The sequence below is a fragment of the Ambystoma mexicanum genome, chromosome 5q (assembly GCF_040938575.1).
Source record: "Ambystoma mexicanum isolate Mex_15411 chromosome 5q, UKY_AmexF1_1, whole genome shotgun sequence".
In the NCBI taxonomy this organism is placed as follows: domain Eukaryota; kingdom Metazoa; phylum Chordata; class Amphibia; order Caudata; family Ambystomatidae; genus Ambystoma; species Ambystoma mexicanum.
The window spans coordinates 361,563,364-361,586,833 of NC_090933.1; the positions used below are offsets into that span (position 1 = coordinate 361,563,364).

The 23,470-nt window shown below is 46.5% G+C and overlaps 1 protein-coding gene across 4 annotated transcripts in view; it reads left to right on the forward strand.

Annotated features, from left to right (window-relative positions):
* LPIN2 (lipin 2) overlaps positions 1–23,470 on the forward strand; it is an 819,298-nt gene that overhangs the window by 779,331 nt on the left and 16,497 nt on the right. For all 4 annotated transcript variants that reach the window (XM_069620856.1, XM_069620855.1, XM_069620857.1 and 1 more), the window contains one exon: positions 9,106–9,209. In XM_069620856.1, coding sequence (XP_069476957.1) covers positions 9,106–9,209 — 104 coding nt within the window. The remainder of the gene's footprint in view (positions 1–9,105; positions 9,210–23,470) is intronic.

Genomic DNA, 23,470 nt, shown 5'->3' on the forward strand with positions numbered 1-23,470 from the left:
ACTCACATGTTTCCCGCTATTGTGTCCTCTTATTAACCCAGGGTCGATCTTCCTGCTTCCCAGAGCTCTCTCAGGCGGCGTTGCTAGTGCTCTTTTCATTTGTTCCTGTTTCCATTCATTTGGCTGGAAATGAAAGAATTCACCCCCGTTCAACATTTTGCGCTAGTCCTACACCTATGTTCATCGTATTCTAGGAGTCCCACATGGGGGCACTGTCGACTTGTTACGGGGAGAAACTTTGCAAGTCTTTTCTTTTTTTGTTAGCCCAAACACATTGCTAACTGTCCCCAGGCCATATACGGTATACAATGAACCCCTGGACTTTCAGAGTGGATGCATAGTGGGAAAGATTTCAGTTGCATAGACCATACTGATCATACAAGTTCTAATTTCATTTCCACATAGAGGGCACTCATATCACGTTACATGGTATACAAAGGGCCCCTGGACTTTCAGAGTGGATGGACATTGGGGTAAAGGTGTGTTGCATGGAGCATGCTGATCTTACAAGTTCTAATGTTAAGTCACCATAGTGAGCACTCATGTTGGTAAAATCCGAAGAGGCCTAGTGTAGAATAACGGGCTAAGTACGAGTAACAACGCCTCTTGCCAATTTATAATTCCTTCCATTCTATTTTCTCATTTAGCTAGCAGTTTTCTCCTGTCCATATTAGTGTCATTTCCAGGTTTGAGTTGGGAAAGAACTGACCATTTCATTTCTTCTGATGTATGGATAAATTCAATCCAGTGGGTTACTAGTGGTGCATTTTGTACCCGATTCTTTTTATACAACTCTTGTGTTCTGTTATCCATGTTTTGATTTTGCTCTCGGTTTTTCATATGTATAGTTTTTTTTACTCAGGCACCATATTCCATAGATGACCATTTTAGAGTTACAGTTGGTAAAGCTAGTCTATCTCCATGGTTTTGCTAACCCAATATCGACTTCCATACTTTTAGTGGTTTGGGCACAGCACACGCACTTTCCACAGGGAAAGTGGCCCTTCATTGTTGGGAAACCCCACTTTTCAGTCGGTGTTTGTTGTCCTTGCAGCCTCATTCTTATATAATTGCGTGTTATCTGATCTTTATGATTCTTACTTCTTTTAAGGGTACAATTGGTTTGCTAATTGCGCATGTCCCCTTTTCCAGAATCTTCCAATTTCTGTTGTAGTTTGAGAGGTTGCTGTAAATGTTCACAAAAATCAATTTCTCGTCTTCTTTTGTGACTGTCCGCATTTCTTTATTTTCTAATAGGGACTCTCGATTATTGTTACTGGCTCTCTTCAAGGCCTTATCTGTTTGTTCCCTTGGATAGCCTCTTGAACTCTTGTCTTTTGGTGCTGTTCCTTTTAAGCCGTAGGAATTGTCTTAGTGGTAGATTATCTCTGAAGTGGCGTGGGTGAAAACTGCCGTAATGAAGAAGTGAATTCCGATCCGTGGGTTTGCTGAAAGGTTTTACAAAGAGTACTTTTCTCTCTTCTTTGTCAGTGATGGAAATGTCCAGAAAGTTAAAGTTCTTTCTTACTTAAATTGTGGGTGCATTTCAAGTATCTATCTTGTGGAGTAACCCACTCACACAAGTTTTTATCCTCTGTCTCATTGCCCTTCCACACAATCAGGATATAGTCTATGTAGCGTCTCCAAATTTGTATGTGTTCCTTGTAGAGGTTAGTCTCATTATAGATCTTATTTGTTTCAAATAACTGCATATACAAATGAGCTACACCAGGCGCCAGGGTGGCTCCCATGCCTGTCCCATGTATCTGTCGATGGAATGCTCCATTGAAATGGAAGTCGTTTTCGGTTACCGTCATTTGTACACACAATAGAATGAAAGATACCGGTGTTGTGTTTTCTCTCTGATCAAGGAGTAGTCTTTCTTCCAACATTTCCTCTGTTGCCCCTTGGGGGAATACTTGCGTACAAGGCTACTACATCTAATCCTAATAGTACCTCTTCTTCTGGATTGAAGTTAATTCCCTCTATTTCTTTAATGATCTGTGTTGCGTCTTGGATATATGAGGACATTCTGCGTACCAATGGTTTGAGAAACGCATCTACGAATCTTGACAGAGGTTCTAGGATGGAATTCACCCCAGATACAATTGGGCGACCATGGAGGTCTATTAGGGACTTGTGAATCTTTGGAAGTGTGTAGAATTGCGGTATCTTCCCCTTTGTCTAGTCCCTTTGTCTAGCTCTTTCGATCTTGTGGGTCATTATTTTTTGTAATCTTTGAGTTGGGTCATTGATCAGTTGTTCGTAACATGTAGCATTCATCAGTTTTCTCATATTCTCGGACATACGCACCTCTGTTCTGGATAACTATTTCACCACCCTTATCTGCCTTCCGAATTATAATAGTCTCATTGTTCAGCAGATTCTTGATAGCTAGTTGTTCTTTCTTGCTTGTGTTGTATAAAGTGGAAGTCCCTATGTTCTGTTTTTCTAACAGGTCTTAATCACTTAATACTCTATTCTCCAATACCCTTGCCTCAACACTTTGCGCTTCTACCGGGACACAGTACGTTGATTTTGTATGTAATACAGTGTCTGTTGTGTTGTCATCTAGCTCTTTATCCTTAAGGAGCTGTCTTAGGTGGACTTTTCTCACGAAACCGAAAAACTCTTGGCGGAGTAAGAAAGTGTTATGGGTGTTAATTGTAACAAAACCCATTCCTTTTTCTCAAACTTTGTTCTTCTGTTCTAGGTGTATAGGTAGAGAGATTTACCACAAGGCTTGCATGCTCCGTTTTACTCTTTGTTCCATGTCCCAAGTCTGGTTGTCTGGTTTTTTAGAGAGGTCTAAAAAAGAAAATGCTCCCCATTGCCTCTTCTTCCTCAATTGGGGTGGTTCCCACTCCTCCTGCCTCTGAAATTATTCCTTCTTGCTGGATAGCGCAAATTGTACCCTCTAGAATTGGTACCTGCTTCATCACTATTGCTACCATCACTAGAACTGAAAGACTTCTCCCTGAATCTTACTCTTTTCTTTTAATCATTACCATAATTGCTCTGCACATAGTCTTGTTGTTCATTGTGGTTATAGTTTTCTTGTGTATAGCGGATAACGTTCTCATGGGTGAAGTTTTGCAGGGCCTCTTTCATTCTCCGGGCCCTATCTTTCATTGTCTCATCTTTGAATTGATTCATCTCAGTGAGGAGGGGATCTAATCTTTTTTGTATAGATCAAGTGGGACTATTTGATTGATTTCTTCTTCTAAAGTTTGTAGGTCAATCATTTTTTCAGTCATCTCTGTTGCTGTATCTATTATAAGAATAACCCAATCTCTCCCACGCTTATTCCCGATGTAGCTCCACTGTGGTATGAATTTTTATTACGTTCCAAACGACCAGCCCTTGGGGAAAGGTCCCTTTCTGCAAGTATTGCACCATGATTTAGGATTGTAGCTTAGTTCTAATGAGTCTTTTTTTAAGTTGAGCTAGTTCATCCCAATTTGTTATATTGGTGACGTCTTCTACTGGACCACCAAACAGTAATTTCTGTAACAATTCTGTTACGTATTGCTCATCATAACTTTTTCAACGGTCTACCACCATTTTGTATTAGATGTGGGGGATAGAGTAGAGTTCTTTATATTCCTTAACTCTATTCAAATATTGAAGCAAACAGGAGCAGCAGGATGAAGGCAACCTACCCCCCGGAAGTAGTAGTACGACAGCCATTAGGGCGATTTCACCCTGCTGAGCCACGAGTACAGGCTATTGCCAGAAAGGGCTAGATGTGGGGGTGCCTGAGATCCAGGGATGGAGCTGGGCAACAGTTGGGGAGGGTATTGTTGGGGCAGGGAAGAGAGGTGGAAGGGAGGGAGGTTTGGGTGTTTGATGTGTTTTTAGTTAGGGGAAGTTTAAGTTGGGGAAACGAGCCTACACGGAAGGGAAATACACTTGGTCTTGGACTGCACTTGTGGTGGGAGGAGCGGGACCCTAACAAGCCATGGGGGATCTTATGATAATTACTTGGAACGACAGAGGGCTCAATAGCTATCTAAAGAGGAATAAGGTTATGCTGTACCTACGCAGAGAGAAAGTAGATATAGCCCTGCTGCAGGAGACTCACCTGACGCTGGATAATATGGAGATGATCTGGAAAAAATGGAAGGGGACTGTAGTGGGCGCATCATATTCGGCATATACTTGGGGAGTGATCACCTGGGTGGCGCCGCATGTCCCATTTCAGCTGTTTCAGACGGGAGGATGGTCATAATGAGAGGACTGGTGGAAAACAGGGAGATAAGCATTATAAATATGTATGCCCCGAATCAAAACATGGCGGCATATTTCAGAACCTTGTGCAGCACACTCAGCACATGTGTGGGAGGGGCTGTGATTTGGGGAGGAGACTTTAATTGCGTGCTAAACCCTAAGGTAGAGAGATCAGATAGAAAAATGGATAGACCTGCCCCAGCTGCTAAAGCACTGCAGACACTGCTGGAGGATTTCGGGTTTGGGGATGTATGGAGGTCACACCACCCCCAAGAGAGACAATATTCGCACTACTCTGCTCCACAAAACCTACATACTAGGTTGGACTATGTTTGCTACACAGGAGTTAATGACAGAGATTACGCAGACGGAATACAAAGCGAGGGTCCTCTCAGACCACTCGCCATTAATCCTGGGATGGCAATATCGACCCCCAAGAGCAAGGATTCCGACATGGCGCCTCAGAGCAGAGGTGCTGAAAGATACCATTTTTAGGGAGGAGATTATAAACTACTTTGAGATCAACACTGGCAGTGTGGATTTAGCAGGTACGCTTTGGGAGGCCTTTAAAGTGGTGATGAGGGGGTTAGCTAAAGCAAAGTCCAAAGGGTTACCAGGAGGGGTCCTGGCTGAACTGCAAGACACGGAGAAGGAGTTAGAAAGGGCGTTAAGGGGAGGAGATAATACCAAGGAAAACAATTAAATAATATTTAGGCTGCAGCAGAAATGTGCGTGCATTGGGAGAGACTGTGTAATCTTAACTACAAGAAGTACATAGAGAGAGAGCATGCAGGAGGGGACAAACCAGGGAGGGTCTTGGCTTGGCTATACAAGAGTGAGACCCCTAGGCCCACAATCAGAACAATAACGGGGGAGGATGGAAGCATAGTGGATACCCAGGAAGGAGTTAACCAGGAGTTTGTAGAGTACTACAGATTACTATATGGAGATGATGAGGAGAGTAATCACATGGAAATAGCAGAAACACTGGAGGACATAGGACTCCCGCAGATCAGTGCGGAAGAACGAGAGGAGCTGGACGCACCAATTACTTTAGAAGAATTAGAATAGGTGGTGAGGCAGTTGCTCACCAGCAAGACCCCGGGGGCTGATGAACTCCCAAGCGAATTTTATAAAACATATAAGGAAGAGGTGCTCCCCCTGCTCTTAGAGATGTTGAATGAAGTGTATGAAACGGGAAGGCTGCCAGAGTCCCTCAGAGAAGCGATAATAATACCGCTTCCCAAATAAGCCTGGTCACAGCTGTGGTTCGTACAGACCCCTATTAATGTTAAATCAGGACAGTAAAATACTGACGGCTGTCTTGGCAAACAGACTGAGGAGGGTTATTGGTAAACTGATACATCCCGACCAGACGGGTTATGTCTCAAATAGGAATATATCCAATAATCTTAGGCGACTCCATCGAGTCATTGAGCATGTAAATGAGAGCAAAGGTGAATTGGCAATTGTATCGTTGGACGCAATAAAGGCCTTTCACTCGGTCAAATGGCCGTGGATGATGGCGGCGTTGGCTGGTTATGGAATAGGGCCGGATATCTTCAGTGGGCAAAAATGTTATATAGTGAGCCCTTGGCTAGAGTTAAAACAGGAGCAGTGATATCAGAGAGATGGCAACTCCGTAGGGGCACTATACAGGGATGTCTGTGGTCTCCTATGCTTTAAATTTTGGCCCTCGAACCTCTTGCGATATACCTGAGGCAACAGTACGACACGATAGGCATCACCGTGGGAGGGGAACCGCATTTAATCTCACTGTATGCGGATGACATGTTGCTGTATTTACAACACCCGGAAGAAAACCTCCAGTACATTCTGGAGGTGATGGGGAGATATGCGGGGCTGTCTGGCATAGCTGTGAACCCCCAAAAATCTAGCATATTCCCATTGGGTAGGTATAAAGTGATCCCGTTAAAACAGCTACCGGTGTTACAGAAACCATGGGAGGTTAGCACATTTCGATATCTTGGGATAGATGTATACCATACGGTGGAAGAAGAACATCAGCATAATACAGAGGTAGCGATCCAGAAAATTGAAAACAGCATGAAGTTCTGGGTGAAGTTACCTTTAGCAATGATGGGGCGAGGGGCAATGTTGAAAATGGTGGTCCTACCGAGACTCTTGCACTACTTTGGGAACATACCATACTTGATAGCAAAGAGGTTCTTTACTAGATTAGACGGCATGTGCAGGGATTTCCTTTGGCATGGAACGAGAAATAGAGTGGCCCTCTGGAAGCTACAAAACTCATATGAGAAAGGGGGTATAAAACTGCCAAACTATGAAGTTTAATATATAGCAAGCCAGCTGCAATATGTAGCTAAATGGCTCTCTGAAGAGCTGACCTCTGAGTCCAGGCTGTTCCGACAGGACTGTGCTCCATTCTACTTAAAGGAAATTATGTGGCTGCCCAAGGCAGTTATGGAAGGGCATCCAAATATGATGATACTTGGGTGGAAGATATGGTGCAGGGCATGCCAAGTGATGGAGAACCCATTCCCGTGTTCCCCGCAGGTACCATTAGTGGCGCTGGTGGACAAAGAAAAGCAACTAAGGATGATGATTAGGAAACACAGGGAACCGGTAGGGATAGTAACAATGGGTGATATATGGCAAGAGGGGACTATAAAATATGGCAAGAGGGTACTATAAAAGACTTTGAAGTGCTGGGGGAGGAAACCGGGTTACACATAGGCCAGTATATCACATATCATAGAGTGGTGTGGAGAATCAGGGAGAAATGGTCCGAAGTGGTACTAGGAGAGGAACCAGACCCCACCATAGATACAATATATGATATAGCAAAGGGGGGACTTGAGATATCTAGAATATGAGTTGATGATGTCCAAAGTGGGGAACGAGGTGGCACAACTGAGACAGGACTGGGAGGCGGAAGTGGGAGCCCCGATGAGTGATGAGATGTGGGAGCGAGCCCAAGGATATCACAAAAAGGTGTCAAGGAACGCAAGACTACAACAGATGCAACTATATATTACACACAGGGCGTATATGACGCCCCAGAGAATAGCTAAATTCAAAAATGCAAGACGGCAAGCATGTCCCAAATGTGATGAGGAGAATGCCGGAATGGTGCATATGTTCTGGTCATGCCCAGTCATTGAGCGTTTTTGGGGTGAAGTGGCACACAGATTAGCGGAAAAAGGTATCAAGATTGTGGTAGATACAGTGTGGGCCTGCTTGATAGGAGGGTTTCCTAGACCACGTAAACTCAAGCATGTGAGCAAACTGAAAGACTTGGCGTATGTACTCTCAAAGAGGAGAATTGCTATGGGGTGGAAGGCATGCCATAGACCACGACTAGAAGTATGGTGGAAAGATTTACAGAAATGGGGGGGCTGAAGCAGAAACCACGGTATGGCAAGAAGCAAGAAATGCCGGGGGGGAGGAGGAAACAGAGACCCTGATGGTCTGGAAACTATTAATAGCAGAGTTATTTGGGCCAATGCGAGACCCAACGGAACACATGGGAGAGGAATCCCTATTGCAAGGCGCAGAAACAGAACATGAGAGGAAGTAGGCTCGACGGGGGGGAGGGAATGGGAGAAGCGGTGAACATGATGAAGCCATGTATATTTAAAATGTCATTTTATGCACTGCAAGTTTGGTTTGTATTGTTTGTTGGAATAAAATAATAAAATAATTTAAAAAACAAAAAAAACTCTTCAAATATTAGATGAAGTAGACTGAAATGTTGTCGAAGCTTCTTCATTCATCACAACATTCAGCTGCTTACAGTGGAATTATTTTTTTTGTATCCATGATGTGCAGAAATGCTCTGACCGTTCCCATACCAACACCTTTTCCTGTTAATTTGGACAAAGGGGAGTTAGGATACCAAGTCATTTTACAGCAGCCTATTTGTACTTCTCAGACATGTATGAGAGGACAGTCCTTTGCATGCTAAGTGACTCTGTATAGTCCCTTATATCAAAATGTTGCTGTACATTACTCCATGGTGGTTTCAGGTGCAAGGCCCAAAGAAGGCCAACACTGCAACATTATTGGTTAAGATTGATTTACCCAAGTCATTACAGAAGCAATGTGGAGATCAGTGAAGTAAGTGTGTGTATGTGTGACATGTGTGTGACATCACTAGGGGCTTAGAAGTGGGGTGTGTAAGGATAGCAGGAGAGCGGAGGATCTTGTGCAGTAGTGTCAGTACTAAAAGAAGTCGTTACGTCTGTCTTTTTGATTATCTGCCCCTGGGTACATTCTTCAGAGTGCCATGCCATCCTTCTTGTCCAGCCACCCTCAGAGTCTTATATGTTTCATGATCTTGCTACTAGCGGTTTTGCTATGCAGGCTATCGTATGGGTGTATCTGCATTGTAATGAGCGTGCAATAAAAGGGCTGTTTTCACAGAGGTACACAAGTGTGCAAAATCGCCCACCTCATGCTAGAGGTTATTTTTCCCAGCCTATGACTCTGAAGCCATTATTCTCATGCCAGAGAATCTGTGTAACCTATCTTCTCTATTCTATTTTTGATTTTGTTATTTTGTTTTTATTGAATCTGCAGAATGAGTTATGGCAGTAGGCCTTTGTAGTAGTTAGAATCTGCCGACTGGGTATATTTGCTGGTCCTCCATGCCTGTTAAACTGAGTAGAATTTTACAGATGTCTGCTGCAGCTCTCCAGCAACACGTTCAGGTTAGCTAGGTCTCTTCCCCCGCCCTGAGCTGCGTTTTCCTAAATGTTGCCCGACATGGGCCTGTCCTCAACAGGCCACAGTGTGCAAATGTCATGTGTTTTTCATTTTTGCGTTGTTCCATTGTTTCTTCATGATGTGTATTTAGATATCTTACCACACAGATGTCTTGTTGTTTTGCAGGATGTATTTGCTTACATGCAAGTTGGAGTGCCAGATTGTAGAATATTCACAGTGAACCCAAAAGGAGAACTTATACAAGAAAGGACTAAGGGGAACAAGACATCGTAAGTGCACCTTTAACTCTGCTTTGAAAATGGCCAATTAGTTGTGTGCTATGCTCAGTCATAGGCAAGACCAGCCTCAGGGCAGGGCCGGCCGGGTAATCGCCCGGAGCGGCGTACCCTCCAGAGCGCCATTAGCCCCCAGCCACGCCAGCGTGGTGGAGTCTTTCAAAGGTTCCCCCGAGCTAGCATAGTGGGAGAAGGCGCGGCAGGCGCCCTTTTGTTATTAACTGCACACGCTGCGGTGGGGCGCATTTAATAACAATAGGGTGCTGATGCTCTACATCAGCACCCTATTCAGATGATTATCGCCCGTCTCCGACGCGGGAGCGAGGAGGTTTTCATTGAAATAAGGCACTCATGCACTATTCCAGTGTTTAACTCCTTGCCAGGTGCTGGAGCGGGGAGTTAGAAAAACTAACCCGCTCTTACCCCCCCCCCCCCACCACACCCCTCCCCCTATTGACAAGGGGAACGCGGGGGGGTGCCAATTTGCCCAAGGCGCTGCTGGCGCGATGGGTGGCCCTGGCCAGAGGGAACCTAAAATATGTTTAAGGTTTTATTTGGTCTTCATGTTATGTCCACGTTGGAAGGTATTCGCCTTTTGAATGAGTTAATAGATAATTTAAGCTTAGAAAAAGCTGATTGCGCCATCTGCCAGGTACATGGGCCCGAGTGCTCACAATGATGCATGAACCTGATTGGGGCAGCTACAGCTGTCCCAATCAGGTACTCTTTCTGTCATCAGGAAGGGTTTGTTCACATCCTAAAAAGTCTACTGTTATATTGGCTAATTATGATGTCACAGCTAGAGAATTACATGATCAGCTAGCTTTGATGTCACAACAGGATTATAAGGAATATGCTGTGCCATAGATTATAGAATAAAGTACTCCATCTGTAAAAAAGAATATTGAAAGCCACCAAGGAGTTTGACCATACAGAGGCAGCAGATTCAGCTCCTTTAAAAAGTCATGGAGCTCAGAGGCGGCTTGCAGTTTTCTTTGTATGTAAAGAATGGGGCTATGTTATTCTTACAGAACATGTAGGCAACCGTCCAGTGTGCTGTTATTTTGTATTCCTGCCCTTCTTCATTTTCTGTCTTCATTTTACTCTTGGTATACTTTCCATTATTTCCTTCCTTATTTTCAAGCACAGTGTAAATTGTTTAAATGTTTGTTTTCCTTTTATCTATTTTTACTTGTCATGTCACCTTTTTTCTGTAGTTTTCTGCTCCATCTAATCTTGTGCTTTTCACCCCACTTCCTCTCCATGTATATTCAGGAATTCCTCTACAATATTTCTGCATTTTGTGTCTTTTTATCTTTTTTCTCATGTAAGTCTTCCTGAAATTATAGTGGTTTTTGCTTTTTTGATTTCTACCTTGCCCCTTTTTACTAACCCCTGTCTTGCTCTAGCATTACATCTTCATCACTCTCTTTATTTCTTTGTTCTTTTTGTTCACCAAAATGTCCTCAAACCATCCCTCAATCTAACCCCTTTTTTGTTTTGTTAACTGTACTTGTACAGCACTCCACTGAGATGGGTGGGCTCCTGGCGCTTAAGAACTCCCATACCACAGCTCTTACATTGACAACATGCAATTAGGCGCGCATATATTTTGTTTTTCATAAAGACCCTTCAATATTGGATCAGGGTGTTTCAGAGTCTGGTAGCTTGCAAGGTGAATGCCAGTCTTCCTGTTCTATCTCTTGAGCCTCGGGACAGTAAGGAGTCTGACGATTTTTTTAGAGCTCAACGCTTGTTTGTAATGCCGAAGTCATTCATGAATTAACCAGAGTCCTTGTTCATTAAAAGTATGGTGTGCCTTACGGAGGGCTTCAAATTCTGCTCTGCATTGGCTGGCAGCCAGAGGAGAGCGCATAAGGCCTGTGTTATGGACTGCAACTCTAGTTTCAGCAGCATTCCGGCTTCTGTAATTGCGATACCAGATGTGCTGAATTCGCGAGTAGATACAGTTGGCATAGTCCAAATGGGTCATTAGCAAAGGTAGCACCACCTTTAACTTACATTAAGAGTTCAGGCATAGCAAGATATGACTGAGCATTCTCAACGGGTAAAAGCATTTCAGAATGTCAGTAATTAAGCAAAATTACTGTTTTCTTTATTTAATCCTCCCTTCACTTATCTGTTTCATTGAAATACATTTCTCCTTCTGCAGAGTGGTTTTGCTAAATTAGCATTAATGACTGCAAAGCAGGTCAGTATATACTTGTTTCTAATGGATTCCTTCCTCCCACAGATTCCTCATCTTGGATGCATATCATCCAAGCCAGCTGTCTTCGGAAATGTTTTCAGCCATTAGGAGGCCCCATTCGACTCCACATCAGCTCTGTCTGACGCCAGTGCACACTCATGATGTCAGATGTGACATCAGGTGCATTGTATATGAAGCCATTGCCATCTGATGTCCTCAGTTCCTTTTTCCATTACACTCAGTACGCAGCTCAGGAACACCTCTAGCATTTCCTTTTTACTAACCGCATCGTGCCAGATCCCAATGTGTGGGTTCAAGGCAGATGTCCATTACGGATCCCCATATGCGTTCTATTTGCTGCCTGTAGGAGGAACACATGATGAGCAAAACCACATGTGTGCCAGTCCATGCATAAAAAGACCCTTTCGGAATGTGCCGTTATACTGCACACTCCCTCCATGTCCCCATCTTTGGAGCCTCTTCCCAAGAAGGCAGTTTCTTTTGAGAAGACAGGCTTGAGAATTGCTTGGGCGGGGACAAATATTGAGACGGTTCCCGCTTATATGAAGGTGACTGGAAAGAAAAGAAGTGTCACTAAAGTTCTTGCTTTCCAGCCAACTTTCTGGAACCGATTCTAATCCTCCAAGCAGAAGAATCATCACTCCCATTTTAGGTATGACAATGAATCATCTGGATAATCGCCACCCTTGAGAAGGTACCGTTCTCCGCTAACTCTTCTTAATTCGTGCATAAGTAGGAATATGTTGGACCTCTTTGCCAAAGCACTGCCAACTTCAGTCCAAGCGCTGATGGTCGAGCAAGGTCCACCTGCGCTTGGGCAAGCCAGAAGGAGTCTCTTGGCTGCACAATCATATACCTTCTGATTAAACTCTGTTCTTGACAACAGATTGTTCCCTCCAATGCTGAGATGTTCTACCTTCAGGGGTCAGAGCCATGGCACTGGCTTCCTCCGCCTTGTTCTCAGTATTGTCTGGTGCCTACACCTCCCCAGAGTTTACTCTGACTGCAAGGGCCAGTTTTTAGCAAAAATTGACCCAATGCCCATTTTATGTGGGTGAGGGCGATCCCCTCTCTTATGGGCTAAAACCCTAGGATTCAGGAGAGGTAGAGGATTTCCAGAGGAACTGGACAGCCAAGATGTTGCCCCTCATAGATTTTGCTACGGACCTTTGTGATGACAGTGGTCTGGACAACTCCCCTGAACTGTTCATCATGAAGGCCTCTGCATATAGTCTCAAACTTTTAATTAAAATTGTTGATTCCCTGTGCCTGATATTCTAGAACACAGACACTGCAGTACCTGTCCTGGTGTTGGCCATGTGATAGAAACTTGGCTGTGGATCATGACCTTGCGAACGAGCATTGTCTGGCCCACACAGATCTAGGCTTCCTAACCATGCACCTGACTACCCGTGAGGCTGTCAGTTCATGCTTCTACAGTGGGCTTGAACTCCTTGACATCCCATCCCCACGATTGAGAAAACAAGAAATGTGACACTTTAGACTAAAGGTGTTCGCATTCACAGCCTTCAAGGCAGGGCTGCCAGAAGCAGTCTGTACCCTGACCAGATACACCCACTGTTTGTTGAATGTGATCTCTGGGACAGTAGAGAGTAGAGAGAGTCTTGCCATGCTTGAGATGCAAACAGGTTTTACCTCCCTGGTTAAGGATGGGGAGAAGGCAGCCCTTCACATCCTCTAGTCGAGCCTGGACATGGCTGGCTCTGTGGTGTGAGCCATGGGAACAGGCTCTGTCATCTGCAGACATTCATACATGTGAGCTACTTGTTTTGCCACTAGCATCTAGGCTACATTCTTGGAAATTTCCTTTGACGTTGACAAAAGAGTCTCTGGAGAAGTTTGAGAACTCCAAAGCCTCCAAAAAATCCCTTTGGTTAGTAATGCAACAATTGCCTGCCTCCTCTCCCTCCTGGGGTTGTTCCTTTTGGGGTTTACCTTCTTTCCCCCACCTTGGCAGAGGCTTCCTACAAGCAAGGCTGGAAGAGTTCTAACCAGCAGCGTAAAGGCAGGGGAGTGCAGAGAGCCAGAATTGTCTCGTTCCTCTCTTCGACCTCAGTTCCAAATTCCTCTGAATAAGACTTTACCCACCCCTCCACAAACCATTGGGGAAAGCTATCCTTGCATGTCAAGGAGTTGCAACTCACCACTTCCAATGCAGGGCCTTTCAAGGCTCTCATGTGGCAATTGCCTCCCATTCATTCTATGTCCTGTGGCCTATCTTTGCTCTCCCCCTCTCTCGAGACACCCTCTACTGGACAAAGTTCATCAACTTCTTGCTAAGTGCACCAAAAGGTTGGTACCCTTTACATTCTGGCTCCAATGAAATATGGGGGCCTGTGTCTCATCTTGGACCTGAGGCTTCTGTGCTTGTACCTGCACAAGGACAAATTCAAAATGGTCGCCTTAGCACAGACCCTGCAGGCCCTTGAATCACATGAATGGCTGGTATCATTGACGTCCAGAACGCCTGTTTCCATGTGCTGATCCACCCCAGGTACAGGAGAAAATGGAAGGTCGTGATTAGTAAACTTATTTACAGTTCAGGGTCGTGCCTTTCAGACTGCCCTCTGCTCCAAGTGTCTTCACCATGCTGTTGGCTGTAGTTCCTGCACGTCTCTGGAGGGACACGGTTAATCTCTTTCCCTTCCTGAAAAATTGGCTCATTCTAACCCACACCCCAAATCTGGAGTCTGTCCACCTGCACCACACCTGCCATATGCTACACAGTTGGGTCCTCCCTGAACTCTGAGAAATCTTAGGTGACCCCATCCGAGCCACTCAATTTCCTCAGGCAGTTCTGGACACCTGCTCGGGCAGAGAATCTTCTGCACTCTCCAGGGCTGGACTATGAAACAAAAATGGTCCTGGAAATGTTTTTCATAGTAGCCATGTATTACACTGTCAGAGAATAAAGTGCGCAGAGCTAGCCCAACCCTTCCAAGTATGATCTGGGGGTTCTCCACCCAAGGAAATTTGGAACAATTTATCCAAATAGTGAATTTTAAAGAACGTGTCCCTATACAGGGATTAATAAGTAGTTCAACATAAACTGGCACATCACATTGGTTTTGCAACGCTCACCTGGTATCCACGGGGACGTCACTCAGCCTGTTCTGACCTCTTACGACCTCGAACCCTCCCCTGGAGTCTACCCGACTGGTGACTGGGCCTGAAACACAGGATTGGTAGAGTTTAACTCCCTATTGTCTCTGTGTGCTTGAACCCCTTCTTCCCCGGGGTCCAACCCTTCCCTTTGATCCACAGCTCACCTTGTTTTCTTGGAAAGTGTGCTCTCCGTCCCGCTTTCAGCACAGGGGCGCGTTGATTGATGCGGGTTCGTTGCTGCCTAGTTACTTCAATGGCAAGAGTCCGACAGGTAAGTATGAGTCTTTTCAACAGTTCTCTAACTTCGTTCCTTTCCTTCCTTAGATGATGGCCGGCGTTTGGGGATGGCGACGTGCTGCTGAGATGAGTAGTGCTGAAGGTGAGTGAGAGCGCTATGTGACCCTTTTGTATTTGTATTGAACTGAGTTCTTTTTCTGTGTCTTTAGGGTGCCGCGACGTTTTCAGCGTGGATGCCAGTTGTGAAGAAGAAATGCAGTGAGTAAGCGCGGTATGCGGCGCCTCTAGATGTTTCCACGCCAACCTGGAGTGTCTTTTCCCTCTTGCAGATGGATGAGAAGTTCCGGAGACAGAGTTCCCCCAGAGCGGCTGGGATTCAGGTAAGCGTTTGAAGCTCATACAGTCTTTAAAAATAAGCCAAGATTTGCTAAATGCTTACTAGTGCCTTTTTTCTGTTTGTTTCCCTTTTCCTTAGAAAGCGGCGTGCCGGGATGGGAATGACACCGCCGAAGATTCCCGCAGAACAGAAGGAGCGATGAATGATGGGCAGAAGCGCCGCAAGGTAAGGCTGTTCCTAACAGTGTTCTTGCAGGAGCTGAGCGCAGAAAAAAGATGCAGGCCTACTGGAGACCGATCCGAACACGGTGAGTGTCACGCTGCAGGTGCAGAAAACGCAAAACATGTTTCTCAGCCTGGGCATGGCTTAAATAGTCTCTGGGTATCACAGGTGTCTCTGGGCTGAACCACACCCAAAAGGCTAGACTGCACATGCAGTTCTGGGAACCGAAATATGTGGGGGCATCCATCTTGTCCCCATCAATGCACTACAAGTCCAATCCCCAATGTTATCCTATGGGAGTGAGTGAGTCTGGTGCCACAAGCGCCCCTGTAAAGTTTAAAGTATCCTTGAACAACGCGCCCGGTTACCCTCGGGTCTGGCGCGCGCTATAAATAATAAACTCAAACTCAAGTCTGACTCCAAGTGGGTCTTTGGAGGGATGGAGAGGCCCTTGAGGGCCATATAGGTGATCGTGGCCTGGCTCCAGCCTGACATCTTGGAGGGCTGGGGACATGAGGGGCAGGAATCATGACAGGTTTCGATCGAGGAATAGCAAACGGGAAGCTTCATAACACATTCTTTGCTTCCAAGGGATGTGGGGATAATGAGAAATTGTAAGGATTCAGTTGGGTTGACTGGGAGATGGTGTAAGAGCATCAGAAAAGATGGGTACCCACAGAAAAGAAGCACATGGCATAGAAACCCACCAGGAAATCGCCAAAGTTCCCTGCAGGCCACTCCATCACTGCCACTCTCCCACTGACTCCCCCGAAGAGAGGGTGGCAAACATCCTTCAGATTCTCTTCCAATTCCAGAGTTTGGTCACTGCCTTACTCCCCTTTCCTACATATTGTACGGGCGTCCCCCGCTGCCCCAGCCGGCTCTTCCAATTCTGGCTTCCCTGCCTCCCACAGTGCAGGTGGTTCTACACCAGCCTCCGCAGCAGCCACCACTCCGGTCTGCACACCGCAGCCCACATCGCCAAGCACTCCTCCACCAGCTCCAGACCCTCCGAGCACCCTGGTGACACTGACGAGGAGGAGGACCCTGACACGCCATCTTCAGCCAGGGACTTCCACGAACGACTTGGAGGTTTGGCAGAGTATTTGGGCCTTCATCAGCCCGAGGTAGAACAGCCCGAGAAGGGGGTCTTGGCTGAAGTCCTCACCCTAAGATCCCCTACCAAAACGGGGATCCCGATGCAGAAAGACATAGTTGCCCTGGCCAAGAAGGGGTGGCTCAAGCCGCACTCTACCCAGCCTGTCAATCGGCGCCTGGACGCCAAGTACAGGCAGATGGAGGGTGCCCGGAGAAAGCAGCCAAGATATGGCAAAAATGGGAGGACAATTGAAGGTGGGCAAAGATGACCCATAGAGACACTGAATGCCGCATGGAGAACGGACACGAGCGATCGAAATGATCGTAAAGATGATTAGATGTAATAACTCTATAATATATGCAAAGAAGAACCGGATGCCAGGAAGATGTGTACACCTGTGTGTTTAAATGTAGTAATTAAGTATTAATTAGTTTTCATTGTCTGATTGCTTGTTTTGTTTCGATTGTATCTATAAAACAATTTTAAAAGAAATTCATGAAAAATATGTACAGGCAGATGGAGGGGGACACACACTCTTGCTTTCGGCGCATCCTCAACTGCACTCTTCCGTGATCGCTGCAGCGTCACTCTATTCCAAGCCTCAGTCGTCCTCGCCCACCTCTTCCTCGACGCTGCTAGGCAAGGAGGAGAAGATCTTGGAGGTGTACGGGAAAAAGCTGTACTCCAACACCTCCTTGCACCTACGTCAGGCCAACGAAGATCCCATCCTGGCAGCCGCTAACCAAAGGCTCTAGCGGGAAATTGCAGACTTCCTCCCAGAACTTCTGGCACAGAGCCAAGCGTGCTTAAAGGTGGGACTAGGAGAATCCAGGCTGGTAGCGCAGGACATAATGGAGTTCACCATGGCCCACATCGATACCTCTGACCAGGCCATCTGCATTGCCACAGACATGAGAAGAATGGTCTGGCTCCGGGCTACCAAGTTTAATCCCGATGTCCAGGAACGCATATTGGACCTTCCCTTCGAGGGTAGTGACCTCTTGCACTCCACCACGGACGAGGAATTAGATGAGAAGAACAGCTTGCAAGCTGCAAAGTCTTTATCTATTCTGACGAAGGCCACACCCAAGGCCTACAGCCAGTCACAGCAACGCTCTGACAAGGGGCAGGGTTTTGGCATGTTCCAAGGCTTCCAAAAACGACGGTCCAGGCAACCTGACCGTTCTCTGTGTCTGCATCGGAGGAAACAACAAAAGGGTAGGCAAGGGTTTTTTCCAGTCCCCCTCCTCCGCAGCAGCCTCAGAGGGAAATAAGAAATGACACGCCCCTTCGGGTTCACGTGTCTCTGGTGGGGGGCAGGCTTGCCTTCCACATGCAATTTTGGCACCAGAATTTTTCGGACCCCTGGATCCTCTCCGTAGTCTCCATGGGGTACCGCCTACGGGGTCCTCCTCCTCCTTCTCATCCGGTCGCTCGTCGAGAGCCAGGCAGTGGAATAAGTCCCAGCGAGGATTTGGCTTCTATTCCAGGATTTTCACCATACAGAAGAAGAACCAGGCTGTCCTGAGCGTTGTGTTGGACCTTTCCACCCTCAATCTCTCCCTCCCTCTGCAAAAATTCAAGATGGTTACGCCAGCTCTTATTGCGGAAACACTGGACAGGGGAGACTGGATGTGCTCCCTGGACCTGAAGGACGCTTATCTACACGTCCCGATTTGGCAGCTACATCGTTCCTTATTGCGCTTCAGGATCATGGACTTCCATTTCCAATACAAGGTGCTACCCTTTGGTCTCAACTCGTGCCCAGGGTATTTTCCAGACTAATGAATGCAGTGCAGCCCTCCTCGGGGCCCAGGGCCACCACGTCTACCTATAACTGGACTGGCTCATCCAGACCACCTCTCCGGAACCGGTTCAGCATACTGCCTCCGCACTGATTAACACACTCCATGACCTGGGGTTCACTTCAATCTCAAGAAGTCTCAGCTGCATCTGGGACACGAGCTCCGTGAGAGTCTTTCCCTCGGTGGACAAGATTGCAGCCATCAAGAGAGCTACAGCTCACTTCCTCTCCAGGCCCGCGACCTTGTGGTATCAACACCTAATGGGTCTTCTGGCAGCGGCCCTCTTGGCCGTGCCCCACAGACTCGGGATGCAGAGATTACAGCTGCACTTCACAGCCTCATGGAATTAGGAGAAGGGCTCCCAAGCTGAGCCAGTCAACATTCCTCCCTTTCTCTCTCGGACCTCATGCAAGCCACTCCGACAGCCGGCGCCTCAGGTCACAGTTACTACAGACTCTTCCCTAGAGGGCGGGGGAGCCACCCTGGACTGCCACAGCATCCAGGGTGTCTGGACTCAGCAGGAGTCCCACATCATTTGGCTAGAATTGAAGGCCATATGGTTGGCCCTCAAGGCTTTCTCCCTCTTATCGAGAGCCAGGCAGTTCTTATCCAGACAGCATGTACTATATCAACAAGCGGGGGGGGGGCACCAGATCCCCTCTGCTGTGCAACCTAGCAGTTGGCATGTGGAATGGGCTCTGGAGAACAACAAATACCTCATGGCTGTCCACCTCCCGGGGGAATCCAACCTGGAAGCGGACAGGCTCAGCAGACTGGGGGCGGGCAATTATGACTGGCAATTGAACGACCTGGTACTAAAGGAGATCTTCCTCAGGTGAGGGCATCCCCAGGTGGATCTATTTCCCCCTGGGACAACAAGATATGCCAACAGTTCGCCTCCTGGCAGGGCTCTGGCCCCCTGGGCGACGCATTCCATATACAATGGAACGACATGACGGCATATGCCTTCCCGCCCACACCGTGATCTGCAAAGTAAAAGAATCCTGGCACCTCAGCATCATTCTGAAAGCTCCCTGGTGGCTGGCGAGACCGTGGTTCTCCGAGCTTCTCAGCATATGGGACAGACCACCCATTCACCTACATCTGGGCCCAGCTCCTCTCCTGGCCCAGCAGAGGGGCAGGGTACTCCACTCAGCTCCTCACAAACTAGCCCTCGCAGCGTGGTTCCTGAGCAGATCATGCTGAAACACTTAAGCATATCTCAGACTAACCTAGAGATCGTCCAGGGCGCTAGAAGCAAGACTACTAGGAGCCAATATAAGAGTAAATGGTCTAGATTCTGTCATTGGGCCGACTATAGGGAGATCGACCCTCGTAAGTGCACCTTGGATGATGTGCTCTCCTTTTCAGCACGCCTCGCCCACTCTGGCGTGCAGGTGGATACATGCTGCACCTATCTGGCAACCATAGGGGCTTACTGGAAGTCGGAGGAGTGCCTCTTCTCCTCCAGACATCTGGCGGTCCTCTACAGGCTCTACCCGCTTATAAAGAAACCACACCCTGTGTGGGACCTCAATGTGGTGGTACTGAGTTACTCACCTCTGGTTAATACGCTCAAGAGATATTACAAATTGTGGCTGATATTGAATGTAGGCCCTATGCCAATGGCTCTCCCCAGATTTGCTATGAAAAGGCATAACAACCTTTGAGATTCCCTTGTGCATTCTTATCACATCCTTCAAGTAGTTGGTAATCAACAGACCATCTGGGATGCATCGAGACTGAGAGGCCACAGTCCATGTGGCATTTTCTCAGTTGGTGCACAAACAGTGTGCAGTAAAACTGGGAACCTTGATTGGCGGAAGCCCTGGATCCAGAAATTCTTCACAAACTGTAATTCAGCAGATGTCATTTATCTGATCATATGCGCATGCCGACTGAGCTATATCAGAATGACTAACAGACTGGTTAAAAGGCACATTATTGCACACAAATCATGTATTCACACCAAAAAGATTGCAGCAGCTCTGGTAGAACATTTTCTGAAAGAAAAACATACAGAGAATGATTTCGACTATTTTGGAGAGGATTAAAGGCCAAAACGTGGGGCTAATATGCAGGCAATCCTTTTGCAACAAGAACCACGCTGGATATTTATACTTCATACAGATGTTAGGGGCCTAAATGAACAGATATGATGGCAAGTGCGCTCTACTTTAAGCTGATTGCTTTTAACAACATCAATGTTGCTTGTGAACACACATTTTTCACAAATAGCACTAACTTGAGAATTTAAGTGACAATGATACGAAGGCTGTGGGATCTAGTGTAATCACACTTGCAACAGTGTTTATACAGAACAATACCCGTTTAATAGTAACGGGTTTGTATGCGTCTGTACTAGCTGAGCACTGGTCTCCTAGGTTGCGCCTTGATGTCAGTCTGTGGTTGCGTCAAGTGTTCAATGGTTAATGGCGCAGGTCCTCGATTTTACCTGCAGCAGTAGCCGCGTAATCTCTTTTGAGCTGAGACACTGTCAACCTCGCAAATACATGCAGGCGCTGAGCAGGTAGGATTAAGTGGTAGTTGTTAGAAATAGATGATTAAACAGTGAAGTTTGTAACCGTTATTTCAAGGATTACATGCAATCTTAACACTAATATTGATCAATTTTATCAATGCAAGCAAACTGAAAGCATTTATGGTGAAGTACCTGCACGAGTTAGGAGCGCGATAACCAGCCTTATAAAACAAGTAAGCTGATACATCTAATGGACCATGTGTATGGACAACACAAGTCCTTTTTAAGACATTTATAGTGCAACATACGCATCTTGTTTTTGTCTCCTATACAGCGAGGAGTGGGGAGTGCTGACACTTAAATCTGTCTCTGAGGAGGAATGGGTAATGGTATACACCCACTAGCATTGAGTATCACAAATAGTAACATTCGAGATATTGTGCCAATCTGGTCCTGACGAATGTGGCTGCCAATGAGCATATGTCGCTGAAACCGGTCAACCTGTGCTGGGGATATAAGGAGTGAGAGTGATACCTCCTACTTTTTTTCAATTTTTTCAGGAAAATAAATAATCGCTGTTGAGTCAGGGGTTTAGATACCCCATGTGCAAATAAGAGCAATTTTAAAGATGGATGCATTAATGCCATTCCCCCTTGTTTTTAGATTTGCTATAATTTTATTACAATTTTTTGGGCTTGAAAACAATAATAAATAATGCAGTATAGCTGCAATATAGTCCTTTTTCTATCCACTGCCATAGATAAGCGGCTCATCAACACCATCTTGGGACCGGTGCATATGTCCCCAGTGATAGTTAGTCCTCATCGCATTTTTGGATGACTTGGTGCACTAGACGCTCTGTAAAAGCATGTTACGTGTATGGGTGACCTGTCCACTTTTGTGTTATGATATGTTTCAGCTGAGGGCAGGTTCTGGTAGCTCTGTTTTGGCCACCTTTGTGTGTTATTGGTGGCTATGAGTTGGCGATTCCATCATCAGTGGTCTCAGTTTCAAGCCGCATGTCAGACCTATTGCAGGTGACAGAGCATGTATCACAGGACAATCTGTAGTGGGTGCAGCAAGAAAAGCTGGGGTTCTGACTTGGCGGATTTGAGGGCGAGTGGGTTGTGGTTCCCGTCTAGTACAGAAAGATATCAGTCTGCTGGAAATGCGGGCTATCGGGCCAGCCCTGGTACCATTCCTTAATTCTGTAGGGTGCAAATGTATACTAATCTTGACCGACAACATAGTGGCCATGCATCACCTCAACAAATATTGTGGTGTGGTGTTGCCTCTGTGCAAGGAAGTGATGAAGCTGTGATTTTGGGCTCTGGAGATGGACGCGTCTGTGGGCTGCCTGCCTGGTGAGCATGAAGAAAATCATTGCGGATGCCATGAGCAGGCCACCCACAAGTGGACGCTTTGTCAGAACATTCTGTGCAAGATTTTCACCCTTTCAAATGAACCTCTGTGAATGGATTGTGTCCTGCCACGTATTCCTCAACTTTATATATCTTCCTTCCAGCGTTAGCTGCATCGATGCGGTCGACTTGAGGGTCGTCTCGGGGTTGAGGTCACCAGAGGTGTATATATAACACGCGCAGCACCCGTTAGCTTCAGTTCTGTTTTCCCACGGTAGCTTACGCTTCGAAGATTACAGCACACTTTTTCACCCGGCCCCCTCGAAGGGGAAGACAAAAGGTCAAGTTCCTGTTGCGCCGTCAAAAGCCAACAAGAAGAGGTCTAAGGCCAAATCCTGTGCGCCCTCGACCCTGGGAGACAAGCCATTGACCCTTCGAGAACCGTCAAGTTCTCGACTCGATGATCGGAATAGTCCTTGTCCGTCGACTCAATCGAGTCGTGGATCGAGCCTATCGAGGACTCCATTGACGCTGCTAGCGTCGAAGCCTGTAATGCCAAAAGCATAGAAGTCATCGATGCCATCAGCATCAAAACCTTTGATTCCATCGAAGGAAATGGAGCAACCTTACTGATATTTTGGATAAGGGACCGCAAAAGGATCCTGTATTACCCTTTCACATTGCCCTACAGAAGAGGGTTAAAGCAAATTGGGAGGCACTGGATACAAGTCCGGCTGTCAACAAGAACCTTACCATAAAATACAGACCTTCAAGTAGCGATCCAGACTACTTATCCTGACACCGGAAAGCTTGGTAGTCCAGGAAGCAACTCCCCCATCCAAGCAAGCGGCATATCCCATCATACTGCCAGATAGGGATGATGAGCATTTGGACGCAATGGCGGAAATTGGTGTTTTCAGCTGGAACCATGGCACTAAAATCATCCAATTCTACTTGCACACTTGCAAAATTCTCATTCACCCTGTTGGACTTTATCTCTAATGGGCTGAACACGTTCCCGAAGGGGAAGAGAGAGATGGCTTCCTGAACATTGTGAGAGATGGAAAGGAAGCGATGTGTGAGTGTCTCCAGTCATGTTTGGACTCTGCAGACGGCATCGGCCGAGCCATGGCGGCGAGCACAGTAATACGTGGGTTTGCGTGGTTGAAGTCTGGATTTGCACCAGACGTGCAGATCAGATTGCTCAACATGCCCTTTGACAGCATTCAGCTGTTTGGCAGCAAGGCTGATGAGAGCCTGGAGACCTTTTTACTGTACATTTGTAACGAGCACCATGGACTCGAAGGCTTAAGGGCGCACACAGAACTGAACACGGTAATAGTCCTAAATGACGGA